Source organism: Panthera leo, chromosome A1 (genome assembly GCF_018350215.1).
Source record: "Panthera leo isolate Ple1 chromosome A1, P.leo_Ple1_pat1.1, whole genome shotgun sequence".
Classification (NCBI taxonomy): domain Eukaryota; kingdom Metazoa; phylum Chordata; class Mammalia; order Carnivora; family Felidae; genus Panthera; species Panthera leo.
In genome coordinates, this window is record NC_056679.1 from 188,790,799 (window position 1) to 188,804,717 (window position 13,919).

At 38.9% G+C, this 13,919-nt stretch overlaps 1 protein-coding gene across 6 annotated transcripts in view; it reads left to right on the forward strand.

The window, feature by feature from the left end:
* Positions 1-13,919, forward strand: part of EBF1 (EBF transcription factor 1) — a 389,100-nt gene that overhangs the window by 249,222 nt on the left and 125,959 nt on the right. For 4 of the 6 annotated variants that reach the window (XM_042948148.1, XM_042948176.1, XM_042948157.1 and 1 more), the window contains exon 8: positions 13,732-13,873. In XM_042948148.1, coding sequence (XP_042804082.1) covers positions 13,732-13,873 — 142 coding nt within the window. The remainder of the gene's footprint in view (positions 1-13,731; positions 13,874-13,919) is intronic. The other 2 variants (XM_042948166.1, XM_042948196.1) reach the window with 1 other exon arrangement.

Sequence of the window (13,919 nt, forward strand, 5' to 3'; positions counted from 1 at the left end):
TGCGACCATCCCAATGAGTGCTCTCTGTTACAAGGCATGAGAGCTGCCTGACACAAGGTCCATACTGTCCTTCAAATACATACGCTCTTCCCTGTGAGTCTCCAACTGTCCTCAAGTAGGTAGACTCCTCTAAATATGGGCAGCAACCTTGACCACCACAGAGTTAATTTTTGCATTGAAGAAAAGCTCTTCCCATCAGCAAGGACAAATTCCTTACTGGATCTCAGATTTAACCTGCTTTGTTCCCATCACCCACTCGTCACTTCCTGGGAGAGGATAGAGGGAGCTTGTGGCAGAACGAACACTGACTCATTTTGTTTTGTGTCTGTGTATGTTTACATGTCTCATTAATTATAATTTTTCCACAATTAGCATGTGGTCTTACACATGTTGGCACATGAGTGTTTATGCAATTAGAGAATGGAGAAATTGCCTCAATAAAATTAAAGTAACACCTCAAATAGCCCTACTGAACCTTTCTAGTTTTTCCCCTGGGTTGTTTCTTTCATGTTTATTTCCTCCTGTGTTCTCTGCATCATTTCGTGCTTGTAGCCATTCCATCCTTCTTGAACCCATCTTTTCCTCGGATTCCACACAACAACATTCACTCATTCTCAGCCCTTTACAAAGGGATGCTCTTTATTTCCTCTCCCGTAAATGTTGCTCTTCCCTAAGTTTTCTTTAGAGGTCCAGATCTTTTCTCACTTTGTAGGCTCTCTTGAGTATCTTCTCCATTCTCAGCAACTTAACCACTAGTCAGGCACTCAGAACTGTTAAGTCAGGCGCCCTGAGACCTGACATCTAGATCCAAACCTACAAGTCCAGCTGCCTATTGGATACTTTTAGGAGCTTTCACCCAGTGGGCCCCAAACTCCATTGTCATCATCTTTCTTTTCTTTTTTTGTGTTTTCACCACAAGCTGGCTTTTCTTCTTATGTTCCCTATCTTGGTTTACTTCTGATTACATTAAATGCCGGGGAAATGACTGTTTATATTTCTGTCAACATTCAGTGTGTTCCATATATGTGTGTATAAATATACATGCCCAAATGTGTACCTTGATGTACATCTATGGACATTGGCCATGATGATGATGATGATGATGATGATGATAAAACTAATTTATTATATGAGAAGTATTGTGTTAAGTATTTTATATAAGTTTTCATTTTATCTTCACAATATCCCTGTTAGGAATGTGCCAATATTATATTTATGAAATGTAATTTTAGGAATGAGGAACTGAGGCTTAGAGGGGTTAAGAAACTTGTTCAAAAGCACACATTTACTAAGTAGGAAGGAGGCAGTGACTTAACTCATCATTCTGACTCAGATGTTATCTAATGTTGTAGAGCAGTAAAGAACTTGTCCAGTATCTATAGGAAGACCCCTATTGCAGAGAAAATAAGGAAGTCTCTCAACATCGAAGAGCCATAGTGCTACCCATGAATGTATGCTGGACTCTCAGGAAAGCCAGCTGCTTGTCTTATAATAGGCCTAAAGATACCATCTGCATGAAGAATATTGGAATACCACCAAAGTTCATCAGGCAGAGAGTGGAGTTGCATGAAAGGAGAAGAACTTGAACATTGTTTCTGAACAGAGCTACAGTGTTGGCCAATTTTTATTTGTATGAGCTTTAGAAAAAGAAGCTACTACTCAGAAGATTGCTTGAGCTTCACCTAACCTAGGGAGGTGTGGGCCACTTCTCCAGAGCCAAAAAGACCCATCACCTAGATGGAACATGAGTAAAGTGGCTCCAGATATCTCAGAGTACTCTGTGACAAAATCATACTGCAGTTCCCAAATCTTAGGACTGAACCAAGAGGGGGAAAGATCAGTCTTCCCTGCAGCTATCCTGGCTGACAGAGATGTGTCATAGAGATACTGGTTGAACGTTGCCTGTGAATAAGATGTATAATTTCCATCATTTCTCTCATAGTGTACCATTAGAAAGTTGATTTTATGTTATTGTTGCCTCTGAGAAGGGATGAGAAAGTGTCTTTTTGGCAGGAGAAAACTCTGGTCTACCCTTGACATATCAATGTGGCTTTTCCCAGTTCTAAGTTATTGAAAACCTTAGACCTAGAGACATCTGATGGAAAAACGTGCTCTTCTGACTGTTAAATAGGCTCTCTCCAACAGTCATGGATGCCACTTTCCTCTCATCTCATTTTGTATGCTCACCAGGCCAGCCTGATCTTCATACAGCCATGCCAGAGCATGTCTCCTCTGAACAGCAATCAGGGGCCTGTGTAGGTGACTGAGGAGGACATAAGAAAGGTTGTTGATCTCTTGACATGTAAAGACATTCTGTCAAGCAAACTCAGCCTCACAGCGGCTGAGCTTCTGGTGTGTAAACAGAGACTACTTAATTACACAGGTCATGTCAATTAGTGTGACCTTAGCGTTTTCAAGAAATTAATCACTTTCTGCAGAGCTCAGCTGTGTTCATACTTTAAGGCATTATGGAATAAACCTTGTAGAAAATCTGGTACAATATTTTTTTCCTTATTCTTCTTAATTTACAATGGGTGTTTTCTTTTGAAATGCCCAGGCTGTGGTTTGGGTAACAAACTTGCTTTAATACAACAGTGGATATAGGCTTCATTCAGTTCTGGTGGGTGTGAAGAAGTAGGGAGGAAGGGAAAAGGTGGAGGTAGGTTAGGATGGAAACAGCTCATGACAGGGAGAAATTCACTGTGACTAAAGAGCCTGTTTCTTCATCTTGACACTAAAAAGATGCTAATGTCAAAGGACGGTGTTAAAACCATGTCATGGGTCTGGTTTCTAACTGACAGGAGCTAGACAATTCCGGGTTAAGATTTAAGTCCTTATCAATAGCTTTCCTTGTTGGGGCTGGCAGCATGAGGATGGTGAGGAAAGGGACAAGAATTGGGTACAAGCTGTCATCACAGTAGATGCCATAATACCTAGGGACTGGTATCATTTCCAAATTCATCTTATCTCTTCAACAAAAATTTTCCATAGGCTACAAATCTATATTCATGTATAGATGTTAGATCTGTGACTATATATGAACATAAATTTAAGACATATTCCTTCCTTCATGCATGCATGCACTCAGTAGTATTTATTGATGTGGTAAATGGTGAGTATATCATGATGAACAAGAAAGACGGGGTGTTTGTCCTAATGAAGATCATATTCTAGCTGGGGTCTATTAGTTAGGATGATCCTAGCTGCTATAATAAATAGAACAAAGAATATAATGGCTCATACACAACAGGTTATTTCTTGCTCATATAGCGGTACAAGGCAGGTGTTCCTGGTCAGTGGACAGATCTTGTACATGAAGCGATTTGGGGACTGGGGCTCTTTTTGTTTTGTGTCTCCACTATCCTCTAGAACTTCATTGTCTCCATCCATCCAGCTTAAGGGTAAAGAGTATATGGAGGGGGCTCATGGACTTCTTAAAACCTGGTCTTAAAAATGACCCTTGTCACATCTGCCCATATTCTATGGGCTAGAAGTCTGTCACACGACCATATATAACCACAGAGAGACCTGCAAGTATCTACTTGTACAGCCCAAGGAAGAGAGGAAATGGATGTGTGGGTAACAGTTACCATTGGCTGCTGCAATGTTTACAGATGAATAATTACAAATCGTTAAAAATTTTCACTATTGCTCTAAAGAGTATTAATACTATGAAAGAGAATACATGTGGGATAGGGGATAGGAACCTAATTTAAAGTGGGTGACCAGGGAAAACTTGTGAGGAAGTGACATTTAAGACCAGAGCTAACAGATAAGAACAAATCATCTTGAGAAGAGCCAGAAGAATTTTCTGAGCAGAGAGAACAGCAAGCTCTAAATTCATGTTTATTTCATGTTTATTGGAGGAGACAAACAATCTTCTTTCACCCATTAGTCATTTTGTGTGGGGGATGGGAAACCACCAGGAGAAACCACCAGGTTACTCATCCCGAATTCCTACCAAAAATGTGTTCTTTTAAAAATGATGACATGGGAAATGACGGTAAAAGGCAACTCACTGCTTTTGTTTTTTTTATGTGTATGTGTGAATTCTGATTCTGTAAATTTTGGAGAATCCTTGTTATTTATTCAAAAGCCCAGAGAGGCTCTGAATCAAAATATTATAGGGTATGCTTAGAGGATTCTTAAAATACATGCCCTACCTCTGCAGTTTCAGTCTGTTTTTAAAGGCACTTAAATAAAGAAGGAAATATTTGTATACTTTTTATTTCTCTCCCACTGTCCCCCACCCCGTTTCATATTGTTTTGACAAATAGCGCATCTCGCAATTAAATTCTTTACCAACAGAATGCTAGGGGCCCGAGCTGCAATCACTCTCTTCATACAGAATAATTTCAAGATGCACCACGCTGATTAATTATACTGAAAGCAGCTCTAATGATAGTTTCAGAATACAGGATTAATTCACATAACATGGTAAATACAAATGGTGGATTTTCAACCTGATATATTAAACCATTACAGCTTATTGGGCAAATATGTATCTTGGCATGAGCCTTATGCTGGGCCTTGGCAGAAAATATGCATCACTGAGAAGGAATCCTTATGAATGCGATTTGGTGAGTGGTGGCTCTGCACTTAGGGGAAATAAATTTCTACATTAAGTACAGTCGCTATTGAAGAAATGTAAAATACATTAAAGGATAGATGTTTAAAAGTGTTTGGTTTGATCAGTGTTGCCAGTGGATATTGGTTCTGAGGATGCTTATACTTATTGAGACTTACCAACAAAAGATATCCTTACATTCTATTGCTTTTTAAGTTGTAACTTACAGAGCTCTTATTATGTGTGAGACGCTGTACAAGGTGTTTTGCATGAATGATCTTACTTATTTTTCCTCTGCTCTTTCCCTTGTTTCCTTTGCTCCAAACAAGCATTGGAGCACATTGGCTTTCCTTATTTTCTTTCTTTTCTCTTTCTTGAATACACCAAACTTATTCCTGCCTCAGGATCTTTGCACTTACTAATTCCATCTTCCTAGGAAATTCTTCTGCCACTTCATTGAATAGCTGGCTACTTCTTTTACTCAGATTTCAGCTAAAACATCACCTCCTCAGAGATGCCTTCCTTAGTCACCCAATCAAAAATAGATCTCACCTAGGTATCGTTCCATCCGCATTGTATTTTATTCTTGGAACTTTTCACATTCAGAAATTTTCTTTTATTGTTTACTTACTGTTGGAAAACCCCTTTCTGTCCCTGATAAGCACTAAGTTCTTCGTACATTGCTCCTTCTCTAGTATACAGAATAATGCCTGGAGTATAGTAGGCACACAACTTATTCCTATGATTAAGTGACTTATATAAGGTTACAAACTGGTAAGTGATAGAGTTGCAGTTCACATTCAGGACTCTCTGACCCCTGAATCTGAGCTGTTGACTAATATGCTATTTTCTCGCTCCCAATTTTCACATCCGTGTGTCATAGAGTCATTAGTAGAGAACACACATGGCAATTCTGTATGTTTTGGCTCACTGCTACTTAAAATAGCCAGTGGGAACACATAAATGGAGAGCACCTGTTAAATGCCAATGACACCATCAAGAGTCATCAAAGGTATCCTGATCCACAGAGAGGGGAACAAGGTTCAGGTCACTGAGGAGCTTTTATGTGAGCATGTGTCACAGTTCAGGAGACAGAAGCTGAGTTTAGTGTCCAAAGGTCCAAATTAGTTTAATGTAAGTATCTGAGGATTTAGAAGTGTCTGCTCTTGTCTTACTGTTAAAATAGGAGATATTTTTGCCTTGAGCCTTAAAGAGTAGATTTAATTCAGTTACTCACTCCCATTCTCCTGCAGTTCTGCTCTGCTACATCCTGTAGGTTCATGCGTCCTCTATAATTTTTAATGAGTTATTTGGGATCTTTCAACCAGATAGAAACTGGCAATCAGGCAGGTTTCAGAAATGATCTCATTCCATATCAGTCAAGGATATTTTAAAGGACAAAGTTAATGAAGACCTAACTCCTAACTGCCACAGACCATTTTTATGTATATAATACTTAAAGTGTAGTCAATCACTTAGACCCCAGAGATGTATACTGGAAGATACCAGCAGACTCAGGAGAGAAAGGACTTAGGCCAGGAGTTTGTATTGAGAGTCCAGAGGCTGTTGTGGGTAAGAACTGGACCTGGAGTCTGAAACTTTCCCTTCAGGTTTGCCTCTGCTCTTAATTTGTCTTAAGACCTTGAGGATGCTTTTAAACTTCTTGGGGTCAGTTTTCCAAGCCTTAAAAATACATGTTGGAGAAATATGCAGTGTCATAACTACTGAGAATTTCTTTTATCATTTTCTCCTATGAATCTCATGTGACAACCTATTTTTTTTTTATCCTAATGGCATTTATTAAGAATCACATTCCATTTTAAAATTATTTGAAACCATGTGACTCCATCAATTCAGAGTTCTTTCATGGGCATGAGATAACCAGTGTTTCCACATGCACATGATTTGATCCTGTATTGACAAAGGAAAATTACTGAATGTATGCTATCTACTGATAGCATGCTATCTTCCTATGGATGAATTTAGGATTCCCTCTCTGCAGTGTTGTTCCTGTTACTATTTTTGAAAACTCTTAGTTGGAAGTTACTAGATTGGCTGATTCCTTGGGTCTTTTGAGGAGTCTGTAAAGGGTGTTTCAGCAGGCAGGTAGAGTAGAGATTGTGGGCTGTGTAGGGTTGGGAGTAGAAGTTTGATGATATAGACTTCATTTTGCAGAGTAGTTTTAGTTTTAGAGAAAAATGAGGGGAAAGTATAGTAAGTTTCCAAAGACTCCCTCAATTCTTCTCGCCCATTTCCCCTATTATTGTTATTAATATTTATTTATTTTTGAGAGAAAGAAAGCACACATGCATGCCCATATGCATGCATTCAAGTGGGAAAGGGTCAGAGAGAGAGAGAGAGAGAGAGAGAGAGAGAGGATCCAAAGCAGGCTCTGTGCTGACAGCAGAGAACCCAGTGTGGGGCTTGAACCTGTGAACTATGAGACCATGACCTGAGCTGAAGTTGGATACTTAACTGATGAGCAAACCGATGTTTCCCCCATTTCTGCTATTATTAATATCTTTCATTAGTCTAATACTTTATTACAATTGATGTGCCATATTGACACATTATTGTAACATAGTATAAAGTTTATGGTTTATACTATTGTTGATTTTTATGTTATGTATTTTATGAGTTTGGACAAATGCATGATATTATGTAGAATGGTTTCACTGCCCTAAAAATCCCCTATTCTCCACCTATTTATCCCTCCCTCCCCCCAAACCCCTGACAACCGTTAATCTTTTTACTATCTCCGTAGTTTTACCTTTTCCAGAATGTCATGTAGTTGGAATCATATAGTATATAGCCTTTCCAGATTGGCTTCTTTCATTTAGCACTATGTATTTAAAATTCCATGTCTTTTCATGACTTGATAGCTCATTTCTTTTTATTGCTGTATAATATTCCTTTCTATGGATTACCAGTTTGCATATCCGTTCACCTATAAAAGGACATCTTGATTGATGATGCCTTTTATTTAGCTGGATTTTTATTGATATAATTATAGACTCACATGTAGATGTATGCAATAATACAGAGTGATCCCATGTGTACCCTTTACCCAGTACCACAATAGTAATACTTTGCAAAACTATAGTACAACATTACATAGTACTATACCATATTCATATAGGATATGAACATTGACAAATCCACCACCTTACTCAAATTTCTCTAGTTTTACTTGTAGTCATTTGCATATGGGTATGCTTTTCATTTTGTAAAATTTTCTCATGTAAGGTCTGTGTATCTACCACCACAGTAAAGATATTGGGCATTGTCATCACTACAAGGGTCCTTTCTATTATATTTTTGTAGTAGCTACATCTACCTTCCCTCTGTCCCTAACCCTTGGCAAGCGCTAATCTGCTCTCCATTTCTAAAACCTTTTCATTTCAGAATTATGTTAAGTAAATGGAATGATGCAGTGTATTTGTTTTCTATGACCTCCATAACAGAATACCACAGACTGCGTGGCTTAAAAATGGATATTTATTTTCTCACAGTTCTGGAGTCTGGAAGTCCAAGATCAAGGTGTCAGTGGGTTTGGTTTCCTCTAAGACCTTTGTCTTTGGCTTGTAGATAGTCACCCTCTTGCTGTGTTCTCACACAGTCTTTCCTCTTTGCCAGCACACCCTGGTGTCTCTTTGTGTGACCAAATTTCATCTTCTTAGGATGCTAGTCAGATGAGATTAGGGCCCACTCTAAGGGACTTATTTTAACTTAATCATTTCTTTAAAGACCCTGTCTCCAAATACAGTCACATCCTGAGGTACTGAGGATTAGATATTCAACATGTAAATTTTGAGGGGCTGTGGGGGGAAATAAGTCTGTAATATTCAGTATGTAATCTTTTGGTACTGGCTTTTTTCATTCAGCATAATTCTCTTGAAATTCATCCAGGTGTGTCAATACTTTGTTTCTTTTTATTACTGAGTATTAGCCAATGGAATATTGCTTAATGCCTTTCTATTCCATGTACTTGAAGCCTGTGCATATAATGCTTTATATTAGGGGTCCCGAATTAATGCAAACATAGAATAAGTTAAACAAAAAGGTAAGAAAGCCATGTAACAGACCAACTTTAGCACCAATGTCCTTACACTGGGTTACCATATATCAGCTTTGAAAACCAAGAATTGTAATTTTATAATCATTCAAAATTAATTGTTTAAGTAGTTACTTTTTGGAGGGAGGTACTTACTACTAAAATATTCTAAATTTAAGCATTGAAAATATTTTTGTGATCTAATCTTTCTCTTGATTCCATATTTCTTTTGGAAGTGTTTTAAAATACAGATTTCAACTCTTTTGGTTGCTTTTGTCATAAATCCTTCTTCTCCATGAACTGCTACTTTTGTTAATGTGATCTTCCACCCATGACTGGATTTTAGCTGCTTTTGTCTTTTTGAAAATCTGCTCATGAGACAGAGATTATGGTTCACGAATCTTAGATAATTTAGTTGGGACATACAAGGTCTCCTGCCTGATATGCAGAAAACAGGGGCAGCCTGAAGAATGATAGCAGGGAATACCAATAACAAAACTCCCAGAGAACCCCTGATTCATATGAAACTAGACTGAATTGATGTCTAATTTATAGATTATTTTCAAAGCCATAAGATTTTGTTTGGTTTCAAGCCTAGAATATAATAAGCTAAGATGCCAATGGGTTCTAGACAGTAAAATTATATTGCAATTCACACGAGGCCTAAATGATATAATTATATGTTGTGGGAACAAAGGTCTTTAAAATTGTACGATTTCATTGTTAGACTGATAAAGCAGTGAACATATTAGAGATAGTTTCCGTATCCTTTTATTTAAAATAACAGTTTATACTGGGTCTTCTTTAGGCTTCAGATGATCAGCCCAACACATTATCTTGAACTTTTTGTGGAGTATCACCAACAAATCAACAACTACACTACTACTGCCACTAACATTTTTTGAGTGCTCAGTAGGAGCCAGGAGTCATGCTGGCCACTTTAAATAATGGAAGCCTCACAGAATCAGGGACTGTTATTATTTTTTCCTCTTGAGAGGCAGGAACACTGTGGCTTAGGGTTAAGTTAACCTGGCCAGAGTCACATCACCTAGGAAAGATAGGGAGTCCAGCATCATAAATTTTGTATTGAATTTTTTCCAATTCTAAATTGAGAGGGTAAAATTGTAAAAATAACAACCTTTAGGGATATCTAGTTCCTGGATAAAACAGAGGAGATTCTGAGCCACTGAGATGAGCCAAAATGTTAATGTAAAATCTCCAAAGTCCATGGGTACCTGCAGATTTCTCTTAGTTTTTGTTTGTCTGTTTGTTTGTTTGTTTTTGTTTGTTTGTTTTTTGTTTTTTAATCCCCTCATGCTGAGAGCCCTCACCTGGGGGGCTGGACCCAAATAGAAGGTACCATGGAACACACTGGGTGTTCATCAGTACATCTATGGATTGCTATATTAGAAACCTATGCCCTAAATAGAAAATTAATTCTAAAAAATATAGTGATAAAAATATACTTGTACATAACCTTAAACATGTCCACTTAGACTAATACCTATTTTAGGAGACATAACTCGGACATCCTCATGAATAAATTGGAACAATTTATTTCAAAACCATTCTACAGGAGCACGGCCCAATAGAACATTCTGCAACGATGGAAATGGTCTATATCTGTCCTGTCCAATAGTAGACTCTACTGCATGTGGCTACTAACCACTTGAAATGTAGCTATGGAGACTCAGAAACAATGGAATTTAAAATTTTACTTAATTAGTTTAAATTTAAATAGCTACATGTGTAGTTACTGTATTGGAAAGTACAATTCTAAAAAGTAAAGACTTATTTATAACACATACCATAAAAATTTAAATATACCTGTTCCTCATATTCCCTTCATTTCTTTCCCTGGGTAGGAGAGTGAGGAAGGGGTTAGAGAGGGAAGTGTCGAGTCCAAATGTAAAATCATTTTCCATGTTTACCTGTCCCAAATTCAAGCTGTGTTTTGTTGACAAAATTTGGGAAGGTTGAAGAGTTGGCAGGCCTGTCTGTCCCCTTGCCTGCATGAATGTGTCAGCACCTCATTAATCTTGTGTTAAACTGTGAAGGCCCTTTCCTTCCCACTATGGGCCTGTTTTTAAAGGACACTTCAGTGCCCCCTCTGCATCTCACAGATTTTTTAAAAATTTACAAGTCCTGTAGATTAATTTCAGCTTATGTTTTATTTAAAGATATCTTAATCATTCACACATTGGAATGAGAGAAATTATTTTGGGAAGCGGGAAGTTAAAATGTACTGTCGTGAGTTTTTGAGGAACATATTAGGTGTTTATTTTCTAGAAATTAAACGCATGAGGATTCTGTTTTATCCTTCTCCAATTTGAATTGAAACTTCAGTGAAATGATTCTGTCACACAGTGGTCTTGGTGATCCTTCTTTTGCAAAGAAAAAAAAAACACATAGAGTGTGGTTGTTGTTGTGTTTTTTTTTTTTAACTTAACCGTTTTTGTCATTTTTGTTCAATGTAAGAACTAGATGACAACATCTTTAAACGATACTGAATATTTTAAGCCTAAGCCTGTAGCATTTTGTCTTACAGGTGCATGGTGAATTGTATTGCTTTTTTTTTTTTTTTTTCCCTCTCAAGACAGACGTCTAGAATAACAACTTTCTGTATTTCCTGACACTGGAAACAGATACCGTTTGGGATTCCTTTTATAGTTTCTTCAGCTAACGACTCCAGTGACCACTCAATTGTGGTCTCGTAGTAAATCAAAAATTCTTTGAAAGACCCAGCTCTGTTATATAATTATAAATGTCCCACCTCCCTAACAAAAAAGAAAGTGAGTTTCTCTTGCCTTAAATAATATGGACTCTACGTTGGCACATAATACTTTTTGAAAATAAAAGAATGGACCACTTTCTTCTCTTTCTCCTCCTCCTTCTTTTAAACTACCCTACAATTGATGAGGCATACACATAATCTTCAGGCTGTGTCAGATCTGGTTGGTCAATCATGAAGAAAGAGAAAAACCACTTTGCAAACTGCTGCTTCAAGTGTACGCAGTCCTCCCATGAATGACTTGCCCTAGTTGGAATTTTGGTTTTCACAATTACTGAGGCCAAAACCCTGAGTCCCGGAATGGACTCTCAATTGTTTACTTTGTAGTTTAATAAAATGGAATTAAAAAATAAAATCAGGGGAAGATCCAGGTCTGGCCAGGAGTCAAGAAGAGGACCCTGACAGAGGGCCTCGTGGGAGGACCCCCAGAAGCCCTGCCCTGCAGTCATCCCTGGGAGACCCCAGGGTGGAATGACCACGTGTGTTGTTTCCTGACTTCCTCCTCCGGGTCAGAACGACACTAGGGGCTTGATTTAAGGAGTAGGGCCTAGCGTCTACAGAAGGGAGGGCGTGGAAGAAAAAACGAACGAAAACGAATAACCAGGTTAAGGCAAGTCAGATCAAGTCCAACCAACTCCACGGTACTATTGGGAGCAGCGTGTTCGCAGCCTGCATTTCACTGCCGTCTTTGAGGCTGCGAGAAGGGGTCTCCGCCATGTTTTCCCCAGTTGCGTTTAGGTCAAAGACGGCAACAGTGGAACTTTCAAGTATGGTTGGCGTTGGTGGGGGTGGGGGGCACTCCGCTAGGCTGGGCAGACAACAGGCAGGCTTCGGCCAAGACCCAGCGTCTTGCCCTCTGCTCAAGTCACGGGAGGAAACAGCGGCGTTGCACCAGACTCTAGAAGTCGGCGAAAAGGCTTCCTCAGAAACTGGGGCCTCAGTGTGTGCCAATCCTTGTAAAGCGTTTCACCTCTTCAGAGGCTAATGCCTCTCAAAACCAAGAACAATTAAAGCGAGAGTCTTTCCAAGCAACTGGGGAATTGAGCAAAATAAATCAGAAATCCTCAGCCTCGGCTCTGGAGGTTCGCCTCATTATGAGAGCAGATCTATTAGCCCTCTTGCCTTTGTCTTTCATTTCTCAAGTGAGGTGATTCTAATTAAATTAATCTGCATGTCAATCTATCGGTGATCAATCAAAGAGCCTGAGGTCCCCCCTATGCTGCAGGGTGCTTGCGGCTGACAGGGGCTGATAATGGAGGAAGAAATAAACTGTCGAGGAAAGTTAATTAGTCAACATAATAGGTGGATTAAACGGGAGCTGGCTGATTGCTGTTTCCCATGTCAAAGCATGAGGTGGGAGCTGAAGCTGCAATTACAGACAATTATTATATTTGGTTGTAAGAGGTCGCATGAATAAACATATCTCTGTGGGTTTCAGTTTTAATCCTCTACCCCATTTAATATAAGGAGAAGTGTAGGTCATTTTTTTCTCATTGTTTTAGTCAAAGTTCTCCGAGAAAACACCTTTGCCTGTGTCCCTTCTGGCAAACTGGGTTCAGAGTCAGTTATGAGATGGCCAGGGTACCTGAATTACATCTTGGGCCAAAGGCACCATTTCTTTTTCTTGTTTTGTTTTGTTTTGTTTGCTTGTTTTTGGCTTCGAAACACAGATCTAAGACCCTTCATTACCAAGGATCTTTTGGGGAGGGATTGTGCTGTTGGTGGTAATGGGGGTGAGGGTGGGGGAGGGGGAAGGAAGTTTGGTCTGATTAATTGAAGTAATGTGGGAAGAAAAAAGTACAAGAAACACCAGAAAGACACCCAGGAGGGAAAGCTGCATCCCAGGTCTCACTGAAACCTCTCTTTTTCATTTCTCTATCCTCTTAACCCTGACACAGTGGGGGGGGGGGGGGGGGGGGTATATTTTAAAGATTCAAAAGATTTTTATTTGCATGATCAACTGTGATATCTGCTTCAGTGTCTAAACTGAAGGGTAATTTAGGTGAAACACAACCACCGTTGTGTAAAAAAATATGCTAATAAAGATCCTCTTGTTAAAATTATGGTTAACAGTGTACCTTCTGCTGTATAACTATAAACTGTGCAATTTTACTTAAAACTGCATCAAAAGCGTTCCATGCCAAAGACCCACTCATCAATAGCTCCTCTTGTTAGACTTGTACAGCATAAGCACCAGTTATTATGTGAAATAGCTATGCAATTTTCTTCAGCTCCCAGCTGTTATTTATTTAACTTGAGTTTATTACCCTCCATGCTTTTATATTAAAATGTTCATTCATTTCTCTCTTCTGTCTCCAGGTCGTGGTGTCTACGACAGTCAATGTGGATGGCCATGTCCTGGCAGTCTCTGATAACATGTTTGTCCATAATAACTCTAAGCATGGGCGGAGGGCTCGGAGGCTTGACCCCTCGGAAGGTACGCCCTCTTATCTGGAACATGGTAGGCAAATCATTTTCATTGGTTGGCATTGCTACTTTAACTGTGA